General features: G+C 45.1%; 1 protein-coding gene across 1 annotated transcript; it reads left to right on the top strand.

Annotated features, from left to right (window-relative positions):
• The first annotated feature begins 8,205 nt into the window (after nucleotides 1–8,205).
• Nucleotides 8,206–18,338, top strand: LOC106608245 (gastrin-releasing peptide receptor-like). Its single transcript, XM_045698614.1, has 3 exons — nucleotides 8,206–8,837; nucleotides 16,297–16,648; nucleotides 17,883–18,338. The coding sequence occupies exons 1-3, from the start codon at nucleotides 8,422–8,424 to the stop codon at nucleotides 18,279–18,281; spliced, it is 1,167 nt and encodes a 388-aa protein (XP_045554570.1). The 5' UTR covers nucleotides 8,206–8,421; the 3' UTR covers nucleotides 18,282–18,338.
• The last annotated feature ends 3,828 nt before the right edge of the window (nucleotides 18,339–22,166 follow it).

Here is a 22,166-nt window from a genome sequence, read left to right on the forward strand (position 1 = left end):
GTGTGTTCTGGTCTGATCACATGGAGGGTTTCTAGTAGGTTTCTAGTAGTGTGTTCTGAACTGATCACATGGAGGGTTTCTAGTAGGTTTCTAGTAGTGTGTTCTGGACTGATCACATGGAGGGTTTCTACTAGTGTGTTCTGGCCTGATCACATGGAGGGTTTCTAGTAGGTTTCTAGTAGTGTGTTCTGGACTGATCACATGGAGGGTTTCTAGTAGTGTGTTCTGGCCTGATCACATGGAGGGTTTCTAGTAGGTTTCTAGTAGTGTGTTCTGGACTGATCACATGGAGGGTTTCTAGTAGTGAGGTAGAGGTGTTCTGGACTGATCACATGGAGGGTTTCTAGTAGTGTGTTCTGGACTGATCACATGGAGGGTTTCTAGTAGTGTGTTCTGGACTGATCACATGGAGGGTTTCTAGTAGTAAGGTGGAGGTGTTCTGGACTGATCACATGGAGGGTTTCTAGTAGTGAGGTAGAGGTGTTCTGGACTGATCACATGGAGGGTTTCTAGTAGTGAGGTGGAGGTGTTCTGGACTGATCACATGGAGGGTTTCTAGTAGTGAGGTAGAGGTGTTCTGGACTGATCACATGGAGGGTTTCTAGTAGTGAGGTGGAGGTGTTCTGGACTGATGACATGGAGGGTTTCTAGTAGTGAGGTGGAGGTGTTCTGGACTGATCACATGGAGGGTTTCTAGTAGTGAGGTGGAGGTGTTCTGGACTGATCACATGGAGGGTTTCTAGTAGTGAGGTAGAGGTGTTCTGGACTGATCACATGGAGGGTTTCTAGTAGTGTGTTCTGGACTGATCACATGGAGGGTTTCTAGTAGTGAGGTGGAGGTGTTCTGGCCTGAATCAGAAGGAGCTCATCCTCTATGACCTGGATACAAGCTCGCGTGTGTGTGTGTGTGTGTGTGTGTGTGTGTGTGTGTGTGTGTGTGTGAGAGAGAGAGAGAGAGAGAGAGAGAGAGAGAGAGACAGTGACAGAGAGAGAGATGTGGATGTGGCTGAGCCACATGCTATATAGCAGAACCCTCAGTTCATCCATAAGTAGGTTATAAACTAGAGCTGAATCTCTCTCCCCCCTGTTTACAGTTGTCTCTGCAGTATATCAATGTTTTCATCTGGAGTTGGACATTCTAGATGTGTCTTGATATCGACCATGCTCTAATGACAACATGAGACTGAAAGGATTAAATCCACCGCAGAGCAATTTCAGAGTTGATTGTGATTATCCCTTCGTTCCAAATAACACCCTATTCCCTACATAGTGCACTACTTTTGACTAGAGCCCTAGGGAATAGGGTGCCATTGGGGACATGTCCTATGTGATTGTGATAGCAGACTGTTGTTTCCCTCTCCAATGGTGGTGAGTCATCAGAGATCAGGGAACAGCTGTGTGTGTGTGTGTGTGTGTGTGTGTGTGTGTGTGTGTGTGTCCTCCTAAAGCCATTGTCAGTCTGAGAGCTGAGAGGGGGATAAGGTTTGATATAAAGATGAATACACCTCCTCACACCTCCTCCTGCCTCCTCACACCTCCTGCTGCCTCCTCACACCTCCTCCTGCCTCCTCACACCTCCTGCTGCCTCTTCACACCTCCTGCCTCCTCACACCTCCTCCTCACACTGCCTCCTGCCTCCTCACACCTCCTGCTGCCTCCTCACACCTCCTCCTGCCTCCTCACACCTCCTGCTGCCTCTTCACACCTCCTCCTGCCTCCTCACACTGCCTCCTGCCTCCTCACACATCCTCCTGCCTCCTCACACCTCCTCCTGCCTCCTCACACCTCCTGCTGCCTCCTCACACCTCCTCCTGCCTCCTCACACCTCCTCCTGCCTCCTCACACCTCCTGCTGCCTCCTCACACCTTCTCCTGCCTCCTCACACCTCCTGCTGCCTCTTCACACTTCCTCCTGCCTCCTCACACTGCCTCCTGCCTCCTCACACATCCTCCTGCCTCCTCACACCTCCTCCTGCCTCCTCACACCTCCTCCTCACACTGCCTCCTGCCTCCTCACACATCATGCTGCCTCCTCACACCTCCTCCTGCCTCCTCACACTTCCTCCTGCCTCCTCACACCTCCTCCTGCCTCCTCACACCTCCTCCTCACACTGCCTCCTGCCTCCTCACACATCCTCCTGCCTCCTCACACCTCCTCCTGCCTCCTCACACCTCCTGCTGCCTCCTCACACCTCCTCCTGCCTCCTCACACATCCTCCTGCCTCCTCACACCTCCTGCTGCCTCCTCACACCTCCTCCTGCCTCCTCACACCTCACACATCCTCCTGCCATCTCACACCTCCTTTCATCTCCTCCTGTCTCCCTACACTTCCTCCTGCCTCCTCACACGTCCCCCGGCCTCCTCACACCTCATCACACCTCATCACACCTTCTCACACTTTTGACCATTGGGCAGCCTCCATCTTTTGGCTCCTAACTCTAGGAAACCAGAGTAATTACTCATGTTTGTCCTTCAGTCATGTTTCTGGGAATTGTCGCCATTGATGTCTTGGCTTGATAATGAAGCCCTCTGCATTCAGCCAGCCAGTCAGTCAGTCAGTCAGTCAGTCACCCAGCCGGCCAGCCAGCCAGTCAGTCAGTCTCCCAGCTATCCAATTAGTCAGTCACTCAGCCAGTCAGTCACTCACTCAGCCAGTCAGTCAGTCACCCAGCCGGCCAGCCAGCCAGTCAGTCAGTCACTCAGCCAGCCAGTCAGTCACCCAGCCACTCAATCACTCAGCCCGCCAGTCAGTCAGTCACATAGCCAGCCAGCCAGTCAGTCACATAGCCAGCCAGCCAGCCAGTCCGTCACCCAGCCGGCCAGCCAGCCACTCAGTCACCCAGCCACTCAATCACTCAGCCCGCCCGCCAGTCAGTCAGTTAGTCAGTCAGTCAGTCAGTCAGTCAGTCAGTCAGTCAGTCAGTCAGTCAGTCAGTCACCTAGCCAGCCAGTCAGTCACCCAGCCGGCCAGCCAGCCACTCAGTCACCCAGCCACTCAATCACTCAGCCCGCCAGTCAGTCAGTCAGTCAGTCAGTCAGTCAGTCACCTAGCCAGCCAGTCAGTCACCCAGCCGGCCAGCCAGCCAGTCAGTCAATCACTCAGCCAGCCAGTCAGTTTGTCAGTCAGTCAAATAGCAAGCCAGCCACTCAGTTACTCAGCCCGTCAGTCACCCAGACACTCAATCACTCAGCCCGCCAGTCAGTTAGTCCCATAGCCAGCCAGTCAGTCAGTCTCCCAGCCAGCCAGTCAGTCAGTCACCTAGCCAGCCAGTCAGTCAGTCTCCCAGCCAGCCAGCCAGTTAGTCAGTCACCTAGCCAGTCAGTCTGTCAGTCACATAGCCAGTCAGTCAGTTAGTCAGTCAGATAGCTAGCTAGCCAGCCAGGAAGCCAGCAAGCCACCATTAAAACACTGTGGGGTAAAAAAATACAAATAATGATGCATAATAACACAGTTTTCTTGTCTTCATTGATTAGCTTCCTTCAGTACTGAGCGTTTGTGTAGGAACGTTCTTCCTGAATTGACAACACAGTTGACATTTAATCAACATGTTGCAGCTATTTGGAAAGGCTGGCTAGAAGATGGGTGGGGATAATTGGGGTAAAGTTGAATTGTGACTTACACTTTCAAACTCCTACCATTAGTTCTGGTGCTAGAGGAAGGAACCTTCCAGAATGCAGGATGGCTGACATTTGGAGGACATTTAGATTCCTCAATGAAGAACACAGTCAATGAATGAAAGAATATTAGCTTTCCAAGTGTTCATCTGTCTCTCTGTCTATTTGCATATGACTAAATAATGAATAGTCCATTTATAAAAAAATATTTATATAATGAATAGTCCATTTATTAAAGTTGATTTAAACAATGAATAGTCCATTTATTAAAGTTTATTTCTCTCATTTGAAATGCCAGTTTTCAAGATGCCATTTGTTACAGACAATAAGCAACATTTTTGGACAGTCTCAGTCTGGTAAAAATGTCATCTTTAAAAGTGCTCTCTTCCCTTTCTTACAGACTATAAGCAACATTTTTGGACAGTCTCAGTCTGGTAAAAATGTCATCTTTAAAAGTGCCCTCTTCCCTTTCTTACAGACTATAAGCAACATTTTTGGACAGCTCTCCCAATCTCAGTTGGAAATGGAGGTTTTGAGAATGGATGACATTTTGTTCTCCCCAGTCCTCAGCATAAACTGTATCTAACCATCAATCTTGACCCCAAAACTAAACCCAACCAAAGTCTATGATGATCAATCTCTATATTTATCCCAGGACGATGAATGCAAGGACAAATACTCACCGAGCTTTACAGCAGTTACTCTTTAATGGTCGGCAGAGGGAAGGATCTTTCTCACTCTCTTCCTTAAAGGCACAGTCTGGGATATGTTCAGCTGTTCAATGGTCATTTCATTTAATGATATACACTAACGGTCAAAAGTTTTAGAACACTTACTCATTCAAGGGTTTTTCTTTATTTTTACTATTTTCTTCATTATAGAATAATAGTGAAGACATCAAAACTATGAAACAACACATATGGAATCATGTAGTAACCAAAAACGTGTTAAACAAATCAAAATATATTTTATATTTGAGATTCTTCAAATAGCCACTCTTTGCCTTGATGAAAGCTTTGCACATTCTTGGCATTCTCTCAACCAGCTTCATGAGGTAGTCACCTGAAATGCATTTCAATTATTAACAGGTGTTCATTCTTAAAAGTACATTTGTGGAATTTCTTTCCTTCTTAAAGCGTTTGAGCCAATCAGTTGTGTTGTGACAAGGTAGGGGTGGTATACAGAAGATAGCCCCATTTGGTAAAAGACCAAGCCCATATTATGGCAAGAACAGCTCAAATAAGCCAAGAGAAACGACAGTCCATCATTACTTTAAGACATGAAGGTCAGTCAATCAGGAACATTTCAAGTGCTTTCGCAAAAACCATCAAGTACTATGATGAAATTGGCTCTCATGAGGACCGCCACAGGAAAGGAAGACCCAGAGTTACCTCTGCTGTAGTGGATAAGTTCATTAGAGTTACCAGCCTCAGAAATTGCAGGCCAAATAAACGCTTCACAGAGTTCAAGTAACAGACACATCTCAGCATCAACTGTTCAGAGGAGAATCAGTCCTTCATGGTTGAATTGCTGCAAAGAACATTACTAAATTACACCAATAAAAAGAAGAGACTTGCTTGGGCCAAGAAACATGAGCAATGGACATTAGACCGGTGGAAATCTGTCCTTTGGTCTGGAGTCCAAATTTGAGATTTTTAGTTCCAACTGTGAGACGGTGTGGGTGAACGGATGATCTCCGCATATGTATCTCCCACCGTAAAGCATGGAGGAGGAGGTGTTATAGTGTGGGGGTGCTTTGCTGGTGACACTGTCTATGATTTATTTTGAATTCAAGGCACACTTAACCAGCATGGCTACCACAACATTCTGCAGCGATACGCCATCCTATCTGGTTTGGTTATAGTGGGACTATCATTTGTTTTTCAACAGGACAATGACCCAACACACCTCCAGGCTGCGTAAGGGCTACTTGTCCAGAAGGAGAGAGATGGAGTGCTGCATCAGATGACCTGGCCTCCACAATCTCCCGACATCAACCAAATTCAGATGGTTTGGGATGAGTCGGACCGCACACTGAAGGAAAAGCAGCCAACAAGTGCTCAGCATATGTGGGAACTCCTTCAAGACTGTTCTAAAAGCATTCCAGGTGAAGCTGGATGAGAGAATGTCAAGAGTGTGCATCAAGGCAAAGGGTGGCTATTTGACCAATCTCAAATATAAAATATATTTTGATTTGTTTAACACTTTTTTGGTTACTACATGATTCCATATGTGTTATTTCATAGTTTTGATGTCTTCACTATTATTCTACAATTTTATTTTTATTTGACCTTTATTTAACTAGGCAAGTCAGTTAAGAACAAATTCTTATTTTCAATGACAGCCTAGGAACAGTGGGTTAACTGCCTTGTTCAGGGGCAGAACGACAGATTTTTACCTCGTCAGCTTGAGGATTCGATCTTGCAACCTTTCGGTTACAAGTCCAAGGCTCTAACCACTAGGCTACCTGCCGAAAATAGTAAAAGTAAAGAAAAACCCTTGAATGAGTAGGTTTTCTAAATCTTTTGACCAGTAGTGTACATGTATACCCATTTGATCAAAATAAGGATTGTGGTTTTACCTTTTAATGGTGGTCAGTGGAAAGGGTTAAAGAAGAGATGGAGAGATGGAGAGAGAAAGACATGGTCTCCTTGAAGGCCCCACATGCTGTGGTTTTCAGTTCTTCCATTCTGAGAAGATGTGATGTCACACTTGAGACGTTCACTGTGTCAGCTGGAGGTCTGGCAGATGTCCTGATGGTTGATACTTTATTTTCTAACCATATTCTCTCTCTCTCTCTCTCTCTCTCTCTCTCTCTCTCTTTCTCTCCCTCCCGCTCTCTCTCTCTTTCTCTCTGTCTCTTTCTCTCCCTCCCGCTCTCTCTCTCTTTCTCTCTCTCTCTCTCTGTCTCTCTCTCTCTCTCTCTCTCTCTCCCTCCCGCTCTCTCTCTCTCTTTCTCTCCCTCCCGCTCTCTCTCTCTCTCTCTCTCTCTCTCTCTCTCTCTCTCCCTCCCGCTCTCTCTCTGTCTCTCTCTCTCTCTCTCCCTCCCGCTCTCTCTCTCTCTCTCTCTCTCTCTCTCTCGCTCTCTCTCTCTCTCCCGCCTCTCTCTCTCTCTCTCTCTCTCCTGCTCTTTCTCTCCCTCCCGCTCTCTCTCTCTCTCTTTCTCTCTGTCTCTCTGTCTCTCTGTCTCTCTGTCTCTTTCTCTCCCTCCCGCTCTCTCTCTCTTTCTCTCTCTCTCTCTCTGTCTCTCTCTCTCTCTCTCTCTCTCTCTCTCTCCCTCCCGCTCTCTCTCTCTCTTTCTCTCCCTCCCGCTCTCTCTCTCTCTCTCTCTCTCTTTCTCTCTCTCTCTCTGTCTCTCTCTCTCTCTCTCTCCCCTCCCGCTCTCTCTCTGTCTCTCTCTCTCTCTCTCTCTCCCTCCCGCTCTCTCTCTCTCTCTCTCCCGCTCTCTCTCTCTCTCCCGCTCTCTCTCTGTCTCTCTCTCTCTCCCTCCCGCTCTCTCTCTCTCTCTCTCTCTCTCTCTCTCTCTCTCCCTCCCTCTCTCTCTCCCTCCCGCTCTCTCTCCCTCCCGCTCTCTCTCTCTGTCTCTCTCTCTCTCTCTCTCCCTCCCTCCCGCTCTCTCTCTCTCTCTTTTTCTCCCTCCCGCTCTCTCTCTCTCTCCCTCACAAAACATGAATCCCCAACATCATCACATCCACAGGGGTAAACATATTTTTTCCTAGGACCATTAATGCTCTCTCTAGTAAAAGAGATTGTTTGTCAATGAGTATAACCTGTATGAAACAAGGTTCAATAAAATAATGGCTGGGTATTATCACTTCTCCATAAAACACCAGGCACTTTTCAATTTTCTGACACTTTTGCTGCCAGCTCACAATTGATATGAAATCAGTGTCACCAGTGGTGTTGAAGGTCAATAGTTCTTACATCAATGTTCGCTCACTTGTTCTATTATTAAGTGAAAACACCAATGTCCTTAGGGATAGGATGATGGGCTCAATCATATACAATCAATTATACACAATCAATATACATTATCCATCATACACACAAACTATATGTTGTCTATATAAGCTCAATAATAGTGCATTCAAGTAGTGCCACGGCCTTGGTACAAAATCAATTGCATTTTCTGGATTCCTCAAGTCCTTTCTCCTCACCTCCTTCTCAAAATCCATTGGATGAAGTCAGAGGAGAGAGGATGTGAGGAATCACGGAAATTCAATTGAGATTCGCCCATGGGGTCTTTGGCTGAACGGTCAATTTTGTGGTGTTGAATTAGTGGGTGGCTGCAAGGTTGCAGGTTCAAGTTCAGCACAGGTGCCCCAAAACTACTAACTACACTACAATATGTATTGCATTTTAATTTAGACAATTGTGTTTTGTATCATTGTAAACAAATGGGCTAAAATTAAGTTAATAAAAAGACTGTCCCTGGAAAAAAGGTTTATTCGTTCTTGAGAGACACTGCTGACAGAGAGCGCAGACCCACAGCGCGCGCAAGAGGACAGAAAAGCGCATTTTTCGCACGCGCATTTATAGAACAGTAGAAGTCGCGTGGTCTAGTCAATACAACCCCACCTCAATCAGTGTTGGGATTGGGGACCATAGGTAGACCGCGCACGACGTCTAAGAAAGAACACTTTCAAATCGGATAATATAAATATAGCCTATTACGTCAGAGTAAAACTCTCCAAAGTGGAAATGCATTTTTCTACGCACCAGTTGGAGACTATCAATAAGGCAAATTAAACGAATTTTATTTCAACTTTTATAGACTCCATAAACAAGACATGGGACGTTGAGAGAATGTCCTTCGAAGAACCTTTTAATATTATCCAAGAATTGGATTTATACCAGAATGTGTCCAAATGGGCGCACCACGGTAATCACACAGGGGCCACTTCGGAACAATCCACCCACTACATCAGCATCGCCATCACTGCCATTTATGGAGTCATCATAGTCGTGGGACTAATCGGTAACATAACCCTGATCAAGACATTGTCTTCCTCTAAATCCATGCGGAATGTCCCCAACCTCTTCATGTCGAGTCTCGCGTTCGGGGACTTGGTCCTCCTGGTTACTTGCGCGCCGGTGGATGCCAGTCGGTACCTCGCGGACGAGTGGCTCTTCGGGAGAGTTGGATGTAAACTCATACCATTCATCCAACTCACCTCCGTCGGAGTGTCTGTTTTTACCCTGACTGCGTTGTCTGCTGATAGGTAAATAGCCTTCACTTTATGTTTTAGTCTACTACACTCATATTGCAACATGGACGTTTAGTTATCCAACTTATCCATAGGCTACACATCCCATTGCCAACTGATCTGGTATTTGAATGTAGAGTTGTATAGTTAAGTGGTTGTAGACTTGTAGTTACTTTTAGCTCAACATATTGTCGTTTAGGTAAAATGATGAAAACGGGATAGCTTGCCATCCTTATCGAAGATTCTCCACGAACGCATCTCTGGCGGGAGAGAGGTTCTTCGGTTAAACTCTACCGAGCTGGAAATAATATGAATTTAAACAACCGTATGGGTACAACCTGTCAAGAACATGCTGCTACTGAGACAATGCAGATACAATCTGATTTACTCTGTTGCGTTATTACACATTCGGTTCAGTGGGATCGTACTTTGATGTGAGATATGAGATGTGCTAGAGTCATAGAAAAATGATCTGACATATGAGCAGAAATGTATAAGCGTGCGACTTCGTGTGTGTGCGTGTGTGTTTGTAACAGTGAATGAGTAAATTAGTAACGGTGCTTGCATGTATGGGCGTGCCTGTGTGTTGTGGGGGGGGGGGGTCATAGGCTATATCCTTCCCACACAACTTCCCACAACCAACCTTTTAATTGGGATGATATAGTTTGCATCCCAAATTGCACCCTTTCCCTATGTATCCACGGGGCTCAGGTCAAAAGTAGTGCACTAGGGAATAGGGTTCCATTTGGGGTTCCATTTGGAACGCTACCATAAAGTGTGCATCACTGTGGAGTGGGAGGAGAAGACATCCATTATATAGACTGACCATCACCATGTCAGCCATATAATGATACAGTCTCTGGCTAGCCTATTACAATGTTCTGTGTCTTTGCTCTAATGTCTCTCATTTAGCCTACGATCCCATTAGCAGATAATAATCAATTCATAGATACCCCCCTCTCCTCACTAGCTTCCAACGTTTCCTCCGTTTAAATCCTACCCATATACTTTCAAAACCTAGGTTAAAATACTATTTGAGATCATTTCAATTAACTTTATCTGTGCTTGATTGAGCTTGCCTCAATGCGCAATGGAACCTGGCACTCCAGGCATGCAGGAGAAAACACTACAGCTGGACTATATATACTAAAGTATGTGGACACCCTTTCCAAATGAGTGGATTTGGTTATTTCTGCCACACCCGTTGCTGACAGGTGTATAAAATTGAGCACACAGCCATGCAATCATCATAGACAAACATTGGCAGTAGAATGGCCTTAATGAAGAGCTCAGTGACTTTCAACGTGGCACCGTCATAGGATGCTACCTTTACAACAAGTCAGTTCGTCAAATTTCTACCCACTTAGAGCTTCCCCGGTCAACTGTATGTGCTGTTATTGTGAAGTGGAAACATCTAGGAGCAACAATGGCTCAGCGTAAGCCACATAAGCTCACAGAAGGAGACTGCAGAGTGCTGAAGCGCGTAGCAAGTAAAAATCATCTGTCAGCACAAGAACTGTTCGTCGGGTTGAAATGGGTTTCCATGGCCGAGCAGTCGCACACAAGCATAAGATCATGCTCAATGCCAAGCGTCGTGTAAAGCTCGCCGCCATTGGACTCTGGAGCAGTGGAAACGCATTCTCTGCAGTGATGAATCATGCTTCACCATCTGGCAGTCCGACAGACGAATCTGGGTTTGGCGGATGCCAGGAGAACACTACCTGCCCCAATGCATAGTGCCAACTGTAAAGATTGGTGGAGATGGAATAATGGTCTGGGTCTGTTTTTCATGGTTCGGGCTAGGCCCCTTAGTTCCAGTGAAGGGGAATCTTAACCCTACAGCATACAACAACATTCTAGATGATTCTGTACTTCCAACTTTGTGGCAACAATTTGGGGAAGGCCCTTTCCAGTTTCAGCATGACAATGCCCCTGTACACAAAGCGAGGTCTATACAGAAATGGTTTGTCGAGATTAGTGTGGAGGAACTTGACTGGTCTGCACAGAGCCCTGACCTCAACCCCATCGAACACCTTTGGGATGAATTGGAATGCCGACTGCGAGCCAGGCCTAATCGCCCAACATCAGTGTCCGACCTCACTAATGGAAGCAAGTCCCCGCAGCAATGTTCCAACATCTAGTGGAAAGCCTTCCCAGAAGAGTGGAGGCTGTTCTAGCAGCAAAGGGGGGACCAACTCCATATTAATGCCCATGATTTTGGAATGAGATGTTCGACGAGCAGGTGTCCTCATACTTTTTATTCATGCAGTGTATTTAAAAGATTTCAAATAGTAGGTCTGATACCTCCTATTGAAAGTAGAATGTGTCTTCTGTATAATCTGCTGTGTGGATATATAAAAGGAATAGAATGAATATACTATAATGAATAGAATGGAAGGAATATAATAGAAAATAATGAATAGAAGGAATAGAAGGAATAGAATGGAAGGAATAGAATAGAAAATAATGAATAGAAGGAATAGAAGGAATAGAATGGAAGGAATAGAATAGAAAATAATGAATAGAAGGAATAGAATGGAACGAATAGAATAGAAAATAATGAATAGAAGGAATGGAAGGAATAGAATAGAAAATAATGAATAGAATAGAAGGAATAGAATGAATAGGATGAAAGGAATAGAATGGAATGAGTAAAATAGAATGAATAGAATAGAAGGAATATAATAGAATGGAAGGAATAGAATAGAATGAATAGAATGGAATGAATAGAATAGAAGGAATAGAATGGAATGGAAGGAATAGAATAGAATGAATAGAAAATAAGGAATAGAATGGAATGGAATAAATAGAATGGAATGAATAGAATAGAATGGAATGAATAGAATGGAAGGAATAGAATGGAAGGGATAGAATAGAATGAATAGCATGGAAGGAATAGAATAGAAGAAATAGAATATAATGAAGAGAATAGAATAGAATGATTAGAATGGAAGGAATAGAATGGAAGGAATAGAATAGAATGAATAGAATGGAAGGAATAGAATAGAATGAATAGAATGGAAGGAATAGAATGGAAGGAATAGAATAGAATGAATAGAATGGAAGGAATAGAATAGAATGAATAGAATGGAAGGAATAGAATGGAAGGAATAGAATATAATGAATAGAATGGAAGGAATAGAATATAATGAATAGAATAGAATTGAATGAATAGAATGGAAGGAATAGAATGAATATAATAGAATGAATAGAATGGAAGGAATAGAATGGAAGGAATACAATATAATGAATAGAATGGAAGGAATAGAATGGAAGGAATAGAATGGAAGGAATAGAATATAATGAATAGAATGGAAGGAATAGAATATAATGAATAGAATGGAAGGAATAGAATAGAAGGAATGTTGATGCCCAATCAACATCTTAAATCAAAGTCAAATCAAATTGAATTTATTTGTCACATAGACATGGTTAGCAGGTGTTAATGCGAGTGTAGCGAAATGCTTGTGCTTCTAGTTCCGACCATGCAGTAATATCTAACAAGTAATATAACCTAACAATTTCACAACAACTACCTTATACACACAAGTGTAAAGGAATGAATACGAATATGTACATAAAAATATATAAATGAGTGATGGCCGAACGGCATAGGCAAGATGCAGTAGATGGTATAGAGTACAGTATATACATATGAGATGAGCAATGCAGGGTATGAAAACATTATATGAAGTGACATTGTTTAAAGTGGCTAGTGATACATTACATCAAGATGGCAAGATGCAGTAGGTGGTATAGCGTACAGTATATACATAAGAGATGAGTAATGTAGGGTAAGTAAACATTATATTAAAGTGGGTGGAGTTGAGTCAGTATGTTGGCAGCAGCCACTCAATGTTAGTGATGGCTGTTTAACAGTCTGATGGCCTTGAGATAGAAGCTGTTTTTCAGGTCCCCGCTTTGATGCACCTTTACTGACCTCGCCTTCTGGATGTTAGCGGGGTGAACAGGCAGTGGCTCGGGTGGTTGTTGTCCTTGATGATCTTTTTGGCCTTCCTGTGACATCGGGTGGTGTAGGTGTCCTGGAGGGCAGGTAGTTTGCACAGAGGCGAAAATCTGATATCAACTTTGGAGGGGACAATTACATGAAATTTTCTCAAGAGCAATTCCTGAGGGGGACACCAAAAGTAGTGCTGTAACACATAGCCTACATTGTAATATGGTAAATGTATATTGAGGAACCAAAGAAATAAGGTGTTTGCCGTACTCCTAACTACCGGTACCCAGAACTACACAACTAATCACAACAGCAATACCATTGCCTTTAACAAATCTTAGTTCAGTCACCAGTTTAAGTTGAGAGTGGGGGTATCCATGGCATTTTCCAATTATGTTCCTATTTTACAAGTAAAAAAAATTGAGAACCTTTCATAATGTTGCCAAACAAAGACTCAACAAACTTACCTGAGACTCCCTGTCTCTGCCAGTCTGTCCCTGCATATCTGTCCCCAACTCTGCTGTCTGTGTGCCATCTGTTGCCTGCTCTGCCTAATGACATCATTGTGAAACATTTCCATTAGAATTTCATTTCTTTCTTATAAACATTTTATCAACTAGTCTTTGAGATATTAGGCTACTAGGGTTCTTACTTTGCGTTTTGGTGTACTGAAAAATACTCTGATGTCCGTCTTTTATTTTTCTGCCATTTTTCTACCTGGCTGGCTGGCTACACACACACACACAGTGTGTAGGTTATTTACAGTAGGAGATGGGCTTCTATCATCTTATCTTTTATCATTCTATTTGGGCTTCGATCTAAAAGGTAGCTAGCAAATGTGAAACGGATTAAAATGACAAGAGTTGACAGCTGTATGAGTTCACCATTTACACAACATATGCTGCAACCTTTTGTAATTTTAATAGTTTGTTTCATATTGGCTGGCTTCCAACAATAGCTGAATTTGCAAAGCTAGCGAGCACCAATTCCGTTTCAGTGGTGTTTGCTATAATCTTTGCTACCCGGGTTAAATAAAGGTGAAATAAAATAAATAAATAAAAGTTCCCTTGCGACAATTTAGCTTTTGTACCGAGACCATTAAATATATTTAAGACAATGGTAGAAGAGAGTGTAGTTCTGTTCAGTTTGGACTTCAGTTTATCGCTAACCTTATCACAGGGACTTTGAAGCACTAATTTACATCATCTGCATGCTGATCTTGGAATAAATTGACGATAGCAAAGATTCCATCTTTGACGAGGCCACATAAATGGAATAGGTACTAGCTAGCTTAATAGTTAATATTTGCGCGCTAGCTCTGCATATTCAGCTAGTGTGTGTGCGCGATTGACTGGATTAACCTCACGTCAGTTACGTTCATTGAGTGCCTTTCAGACAGTAGACACGACCCCTCTGTTACCTTGCCAACTAAGGAACTGGCAGTGGATCAAACCATTGTGAGGCAAAGGGTGGGGGGGTCGCAATCTTTTGAAACTTAAAAACGCACTATTAAGTGTCTATAATCAGCACAATTGCTTTCATTGCGTATTATTAATATCATTTAAATTACATAGTTATGTTTCAGTGATATATTGGGGGGGACAAATCATATTTTTCCCAGGATGGGGGGGTCGTGTCCCCCCCGTCCTCCCCGGGATTTCCGCCCCTGAGTTTGCACTCGGTGATGCGTTGTGCAGACCTCACTATCCTCTGGAGAGCTTTCCGGTTATGGGCGGAGCAGCTGCCTACCAGGCGGTGATACAGCCCGACAGGATGCTCTCGATTGTGCGTCAGTAAAAGTTCGAGAGTGTTTTTGGTGACAAGCCAAATTTCTTCAGCCTCCTGAGGTTGAAGAGGCGCTGTTGCGCCTTCTTCACCACGCTGTCTGTGTGGGTGGACCATTTCAGTTTGTCCGTGATGTGTATGCCGAGGAACTTAAAACTCTCCACCCTCTCCACTACTGTTCCCTCGATGTGGATGGGGGGGCTCCCTCTGCTGTTTCCTGAAGTCCACCATCATCTCCTTTGTTTTGTTGACATTGAGTGTGAGGTTATTTTCCTGACACCATACTCCGAGGTCCCTCACCTCCTCCCTGTAGGCCATCTCGTCGTTGTTGGTAATCAAGCCTACCACTGTAGTGTCGTCTGCAAACTTGATGATTGAGTTGGAGGCGTGCATGGCCACGCAGTCGTGGGTGAACAGGGAGTACAGGAGAGGGCTGAGAATGCACCCTTGTGGGGACCCAGTGTTGGGGATCAGCGGGGTGGAGATGTTGTTTCCTACCTTCACCACCTGGGGGCGGCCCGTCAGGAAGTCCAGGACCCAGTTGCACAGGGCGGGGTCGAGTCCCAGGGTCTCGAGCTTAATGACGAGTTTGGAGGGTACTATGGTGTTAAATGCTGAGCTGTAATCGATGAACAGCATTCTTACATAGGTATTCCTCTTTTCCAGATGGGATAGGGCAGTGTGCAGTGTGATGGCGATTGTGTCGTCTATGGACCTATTGGGTCGGTAAGCAAATTGGAGTGGGTCTAGGGTGTCAGGTAGGGTGGAGGTGATATGGTCCTTGACCAGTCTCTCAAAGCACTTCATGATGACAGAAGTGAGTGCTACAGGGCGGTAGTCATTTAGCTCAGTTACCTTAGCTTTCTTGGGAACAGGAACAATGGTGGCCGTCTTGAAGCATGTGGGGACAGCAGACTGGGATAAGGATTGATTGAATATATCTGTAAACACACCAGCCAGCTGGTCTGCGCATGCTCTGAGGACGCGGCCCGGGGATGCCGTCTGGGCCTGCAGCCTTGCGAGGGTTAACACGTTTAAATGTTTTACTCACGTTGGCTACAGTGAAGGAGAGCCCGCAGGTTTTGGTCCCGTCTGACGTCAATACAAAATATTCATTCAGGTAGCAGACATGGCGCTCTTTACCAAACAGTTAAAGGAACCGAGGGGATTGAAATATAAAGGAAAATGGAGAAACAGAAGAATGTACAGTTGATTGGAGAACAATTGGGTTTGAAGGATAGCACATGGTTAGAGGAAAACTTGAAGCATGTGGAGGTCCCAACAGGCACCTTCTTCCCTTTATATTGCACTGTTCCACATAGGGAATAGGGTGCCTTTATATTGCACTGTTCCACATAGGGAATAGGGTGCCTTTATATTGCACTGTTCCACATAGGGAATAGGGTGCCTTTATATTGCACTGTTCCACATAGGGAATAGGGTGCCTTTATATTGCACTGTTCCACATAGGGAATAGGGTGCCTTTATATTGCATTGTTCCACATAGGGAATAGGGTGCCTTTATATTGCACTGTTCCACATAGGGAATAGGGTGCCTTTATATTGCATTGTTCCACATAGGGAATAGGGTGCCATTTGGGACACAGCCCAAATGCTAGCAAGACATCTGTATAAGGCAAGCAGAGATCAAGAATAATACATCACACATATTTCTGAACAGGTGGCCTAAGTTGAGGAGAATGTGTTTTCTTCCTCCTCCTCATCCTCCAGGTACAAGGCAATCGTGAAGCCCATGGACATCCAGGCATCCAACGACCCAGCGAGGATCGTCCTGCGGGCTGCAGTGATCTGGCTCTTCTCCATGACCCTGGCTGTCCCCGAGGCTGTCTTCTCAGACCTCCGCTCGTTCAGCATCCGCAGCACCAATGAGACCTTCATCACCTGTGCCCCCTATCCCCACGATGGTGAACTGCACCCCAAGATCCACTCCATGGCCTCCTTCCTCATCTTCTATGTCATTCCTCTGTCGGTTATATCAGTCTATTACCTGTTCATCGCCAGGAGCCTGATCAGGAGTGCCTATAATATGCCGGTGGAGGGCAACGTGCACGTCAGAAGACAGGTGAGTCTCTCTTCTCCATCATCTCTTCTATTTTCTTCTTCTTCATCATCTCTTCTATTTTCTTCTTCTCCATCATCTCTTCTATTTTCTTCTTCTTCTTCTCCATCATCTCTTCTATTTTCTTCTTCTTCATCATCTCTTCTATTTTCTTCTTCTTCATCATCTCTTCTATTTTCTTCTTCTTCATCATCTCTTCTATTTTCTTCTTCTTCATCATCTCTTCTATTTTCTTCTTCTTCTTCTCCATCATCTCTTCTATTTTCTTCTTCTTCATCATCTCTTCTATTTTCTTCTTCTTCATCATCTCTTCTATTTTCTTCTTCTTCTTCTCCATCATCTCTTCTATTTTCTTCTTCTCCATCATCTCTTCTATTTTCTTCTTCTTCTCCATCATCTCTTCTATTTTCTTCTTCTTCATCATCTCTTCTATTTTCTTCTTCTTCTCCATCATCTCTTCTATTTTCTTCTTCTTCATCATCTCTTCTATTTTCTTCTTCTTCATCATCTCTTCTATTTTCTTCTTCTTCTTCTCCATCATCTCTTCTATTTTCTTCTTCTCCATCATCTCTTCTATTTTCTTCTTCTTCATCATCTCTTCTATTTTCTTCTTCTTCTCCATCATCTCTTCTATTTTCTTCTTCTTCTTCTCCATCATCTCTTCTATTTTCTTCTTCTTCATCATCTCTTCTATTTTCTTCTTCTTCATCATCTCTTCTATTTTCTTCTTCTTCTCCATCATCTCTTCTATTTTCTTCTTCTTCATCATCTCTTCTATTTTCTTCTTCTTCATCATCTCTTCTATTTTCTTCTTCTTCTTCTCCATCATCTCTTCTATTTTCTTCTTCTTCATCATCTCTTCTATTTTTTTTTTTGTATTTTTTTTTTTGTATTTTTTTTTTAATACTACACTACTACTACAGCTACTACTATTACTACAACTGCTACTATTACATTTACATTTTAGTCCTTTAGCAGACGCTCTTATCCAGAGCAACTTACAGTAGTGAATGTATACATTTCATACATTTTTTTTTTTTTCTGTGCTGGCCCCCCGTGGGAATCGAACCCACAACCCTGGTGTTGCAAACACCATGCTCTACCAACTGAGCTCATCTCTTCTATTTTCTTCTTCATCTCTTCTATTTTCTTCTTCATCATCTCTTCTATTTTCTTCTTCTTCTTCATCATCTCTTTTATTTTCTTAATCTTCACCTCTCTCTCCACAACATCACAGATAGAGTCCAGGAAGCGCCTTGCCAAGACCGTCCTGGTGTTCGTGGGCCTGTTTGCCGTGTGCTGGCTCCCCTGTCACGTGATCTACCTCAACCGCTCCTACCACTACTCCGAAGTGGACACCTCCATGGCTCACTTCATCTTCACCGTGGGAGCCCGCATCCTGGCCTTCACTAACTCCTGTGTCAACCCCTTCGCCCTCTACCTGCTCAGCAAGAGTTTCCAGAAGCAGTTCAACAAGCAGCTGTGTTGTTGCTGTGGAGCCCTGGCGAAGAGGTCCCAGAGCCAGGGGAGGAACAGGAACAACATTCACATGACCTCCCTCAGGACCACCAACCACTCAGTGGCCAGTCTGAGCTTTATTCATGGAAAACACGTCTGTCAGGAGGACAGTGTGTGAGAGAGAGATGGGTGGACGGTAAGAGAGAGACAGACAGAGAGGTGGACGGTAGGAGAGAGACAGATGGGTGGACGGTAAGAGAGAGACAGACAGAGAGGTGGACGGTAGGAGAGAGAGAGATGGGTGGACGGTAAGAGAGAGACAGACAGAGAGGTGGACGGTAGGAGAGAGACAGAGGTGGACGGTAAGAGAGAGACAGACAGAGAGGTGGACGGTAGGAGAGAGACAGAGAGGTGGACGGTAGGAGAGAGACAGATGGGTGGACGGTAAGAGAGAGACAGACAGAGAGGTGGACGGTAGGAGAGAGAGAGATGGGTGGACGGTAAGAGAGAGACAGACAGAGAGGTGGACGGTAGGAGAGAGACAGAGGTGGACGGTAAGAGAGAGACAGACAGAGAGGTGGACGGTAGGAGAGAGACAGAGAGGTGGACGGTAGGAGAGAGACAGATGGGTGGACGGTAAGAGAGAGACAGACAGAGAGGTGGACGGTAGGAGAGAGAGAGATGGGTGGACGGTAAGAGAGAGACAGACAGAGAGGTGGACGGTAGGAGAGAGACAGATGGGTGGACGGTAAGAGAGAGACAGACAGAGAGGTGGACGGTAAGAGAGAGACAGACAGAGAGGTGGACGGTAGGAGAGAGACAGATGGGTGGACGGTAAGAGAGAGACAGACAGAGAGGTGGACGGTAGGAGAGAGACAGAGGTGGACGGTAAGAGAGAGAGACAGAGAGGTGGACGGTAGGAGAGAGACAGACAGAGAGGTGGACGGTAGGAGAGAGACAGACAGAGAGGTGGACGGTAAGAGAGAGACAGACAGAGAGGTGGACGGTAGGAGAGAGACAGAGGTGGACGGTAAGAGAGAGACAGACAGAGAGGTGGACGGTAGGAGAGAGACAGATGGGTGGACGGTAAGAGAGAGACAGACAGAGAGGTGGACGGTAGGAGAGAGACAGACAGAGAGGTGGACGGTAGGAGAGAGACAGATGGGTGGACGGTAAGAGAGAGACAGACAGAGAGGTGGACGGTAGGAGAGAGACAGACAGAGAGGTGGACGGTAGGAGAGAGACAGATGGGTGGACGGTAAGAGAGAGACAGACAGAGAGGTGGACGGTAGGAGAGAGACAGACAGAGAGGTGGACGGTAGGAGAGAGACAGATGGGTGGACGGTAAGAGAGAGACAGACAGAGAGGTGGACGGTAAGAGAGAGACAGACAGAGAGGTGGACGGTAGGAGAGAGACAGAGGTGGACGGTAAGAGAAAGACAGACAGAGAGGTGGACGGTAGGAGAGAGACAGACGGGTGGACGGTAAGAGAGAGACAGACAGAGAGGTGGACGGTAGGAGAGAGACAGACAGAGAGGTGGACGGTAGGAGAGAGACAGAGGTGGACAGTACGAGAGAGACAGACAGACAAGTCTACCAAGAGGAGAGAATGTGAGACAGACAGACAGGCAGGTCTACCAAGAGGAGAGAATGTGAGACAGACAGACAGACAGACAGACAGACAGACAGACAGACAGACAGACAGACAGACAGACAGACAGACAGACAGACAGACAGACAGACAGACAGACAGGTCTACCAAGAGGAGAGAATGTGAGACAGATAGACAGACAGGTCTACTAAGAGGAGAGAATGTGAGACAGACAGACAGGTCTACCAAGAGGAGAGCATGTGAGACAGACAGACAGACAGGTCTACCAAGAGGAGAGTGTGTGAGACAGACAGACAGACAGACAGACAGACAGACAGACAGACAGACAGACAGACAGACAGACAGACAGACAGACAGGTCTACCAGGAGGAGAGAATGTGAGACAGATAGACAGACAGGTCTACCAAGAGGAGAGAATGTGAGACAGATAGACAGACAGGTCTACTAAGAGGAGAGAATGTGAGACAGACAGACAGGTCTACCAAGAGGAGAGCATGTGAGACAGACAGACAGACAGGTCTACCAAGAGGAGAGTGTGTGAGACAGACAGACAGACAGACAGACAGACAGACAGACAGACAGACAGACAGACAGACAGACAGACAGACAGGTCTACCAAGAGGAGAGTGTGTGAGACAGACAGACAGATAGACAGACAGCTCTACCAAGAGGAGAGAATGTGAGACAGACAGGTGGATGGTACAGTTGGTAGTCGGATGGTAGGACCAAGGGAATAGAAGATCCAAGGGATATCAAAGGTTTGAGTGCGCAATGCAGATGGGTCGGGTGGGAGTGGGGAAATTGCTCACCCTTTGAAATGGCCGCTAATCTGGAATCACTTGAGACTGTTTCCTGACCTGTTTCATTGTATTGAGCCCTTAATCAAGATCCCACAGCAGCTATATAGATGACCGACATAGAACAGTATGTGTACCTTTATGTATTTGAACAGTATATGTACCTTTGTGTATTTGAACAGTATGTGTACCTTTGTGTATTTGAACAGTATGTGTACCTTTGTGTATTTGAACAGTAGGTGTACCTTTATGTATTTGAACAGTATGTGTACCTTTGTGCATTTGAACAGTATGTGTACCTTTGTGCATTTGAACAGTATGTGTACCTTTGTGCATTTGAACAGTATGTGTACCTTTGTGCATTTGAACAGTATGTGTACCTTTGTGCATTTGAACAGTATGTGTACCTTTGTGCATTTGAACATGTTTGCTAATTACACATTTAATTTTTAAAGGCATTACATTTGTTTAATGTAGTTTTTTGATACTTGATATGGTGTCCTATAAGCCCATGTGGGCTGGGCACCATTGGTGGATGACAATTGGTGCCATGTACAGAATGTTACACAGAGCTGTACCACAGAGCTATGGTACAGCTCTGTGGTTCAGCTCTGTGGTTCAGCTCTGTGGTACAGCTCTGTGGTACAGCTCTGTGGTACAGTAATGTGGTACAGTAATGTGGTTCAGCTCTGTGGTTCAGCTCTGTGGTACAGCTCTGTGGTACAGTAATGTGGTTCAGCTCTATGGTACAGCTCTGTGGTTCAGCTCTGTGGTTCAGCTCTGTGGTACAGCTCTGTGGTACAGTAATGTGGTTCAGCTCTGTGGTACAGCTCTGTGGTTCAGCTCTGTGGTTCAGCTCTGTGGTACAGCTCTGTGGTACAGTAATGTGGTTCAGCTCTGTGGTACAGTAATGTGGTACAGCTCTGTGGTTCAGCTCTGTGGTTCAGCTCTGTGGTTCAGCTCTGTGATACAGCTCTGTGGTACAGAAATGTGGTTCAGCTCTGTGGTACAGCTCTGTGGTACAGTAATGTGGTACAGCTCTGTGGTACAGTAGTGGTACAGCTCTGTGGTTCAGCTCTGTGGTTCAGTAATGTGGTACAGCTCTGTGGTACAGTAATGTGGTACAGCTCTGTGGTTCAGTAATGTGCTACAGCTCTGTGGTACAGCTCTGTGGTACAGTAATGTGGTACAGCTCTGTGGTTCAGTAATGTGGTACAGTAATGTGGTTCAGTAATGTGGTACAGCTCTATAGTCCAGTAATGTGGTACAGCTCTGTGGTACAGCTCTGTAGTTCAGTAATGTGGTTCAGCTCTGTGGTACAGCTCTGTGGTTCAGCTCTGTGATACAGTTCTGTGGTTCAGCTCTGTGGTTCAGCTCTGTGGTACAGCTCTGTGGTACAGTAATGTGGTACAGCTCTGTGGTTCAGTAATGTGGTACAGCTCTGTGGTACAGCTCTGTGGTACAGTAATGTGGTACAGCTCTGTGGTTCAGTAATGTGGTACAGTAATGTGGTACAGCTCTGTGGTTCAGTAATGTGGTACAGTAATGTGGTACAGCTCTGTGGTTCAGTAATGTGGTACAGCTCTGTAGTTCAGTAATGTGGTACAGCTCTGTGGTACAGCTCTGTGATACAATTCTGTGGTTCAGTAATGTG

The sequence above is a fragment of the Salmo salar genome, chromosome ssa17 (genome assembly GCF_905237065.1).
Source record: "Salmo salar chromosome ssa17, Ssal_v3.1, whole genome shotgun sequence".
Classification (NCBI taxonomy): Eukaryota; Metazoa; Chordata; class Actinopteri; order Salmoniformes; family Salmonidae; genus Salmo; species Salmo salar.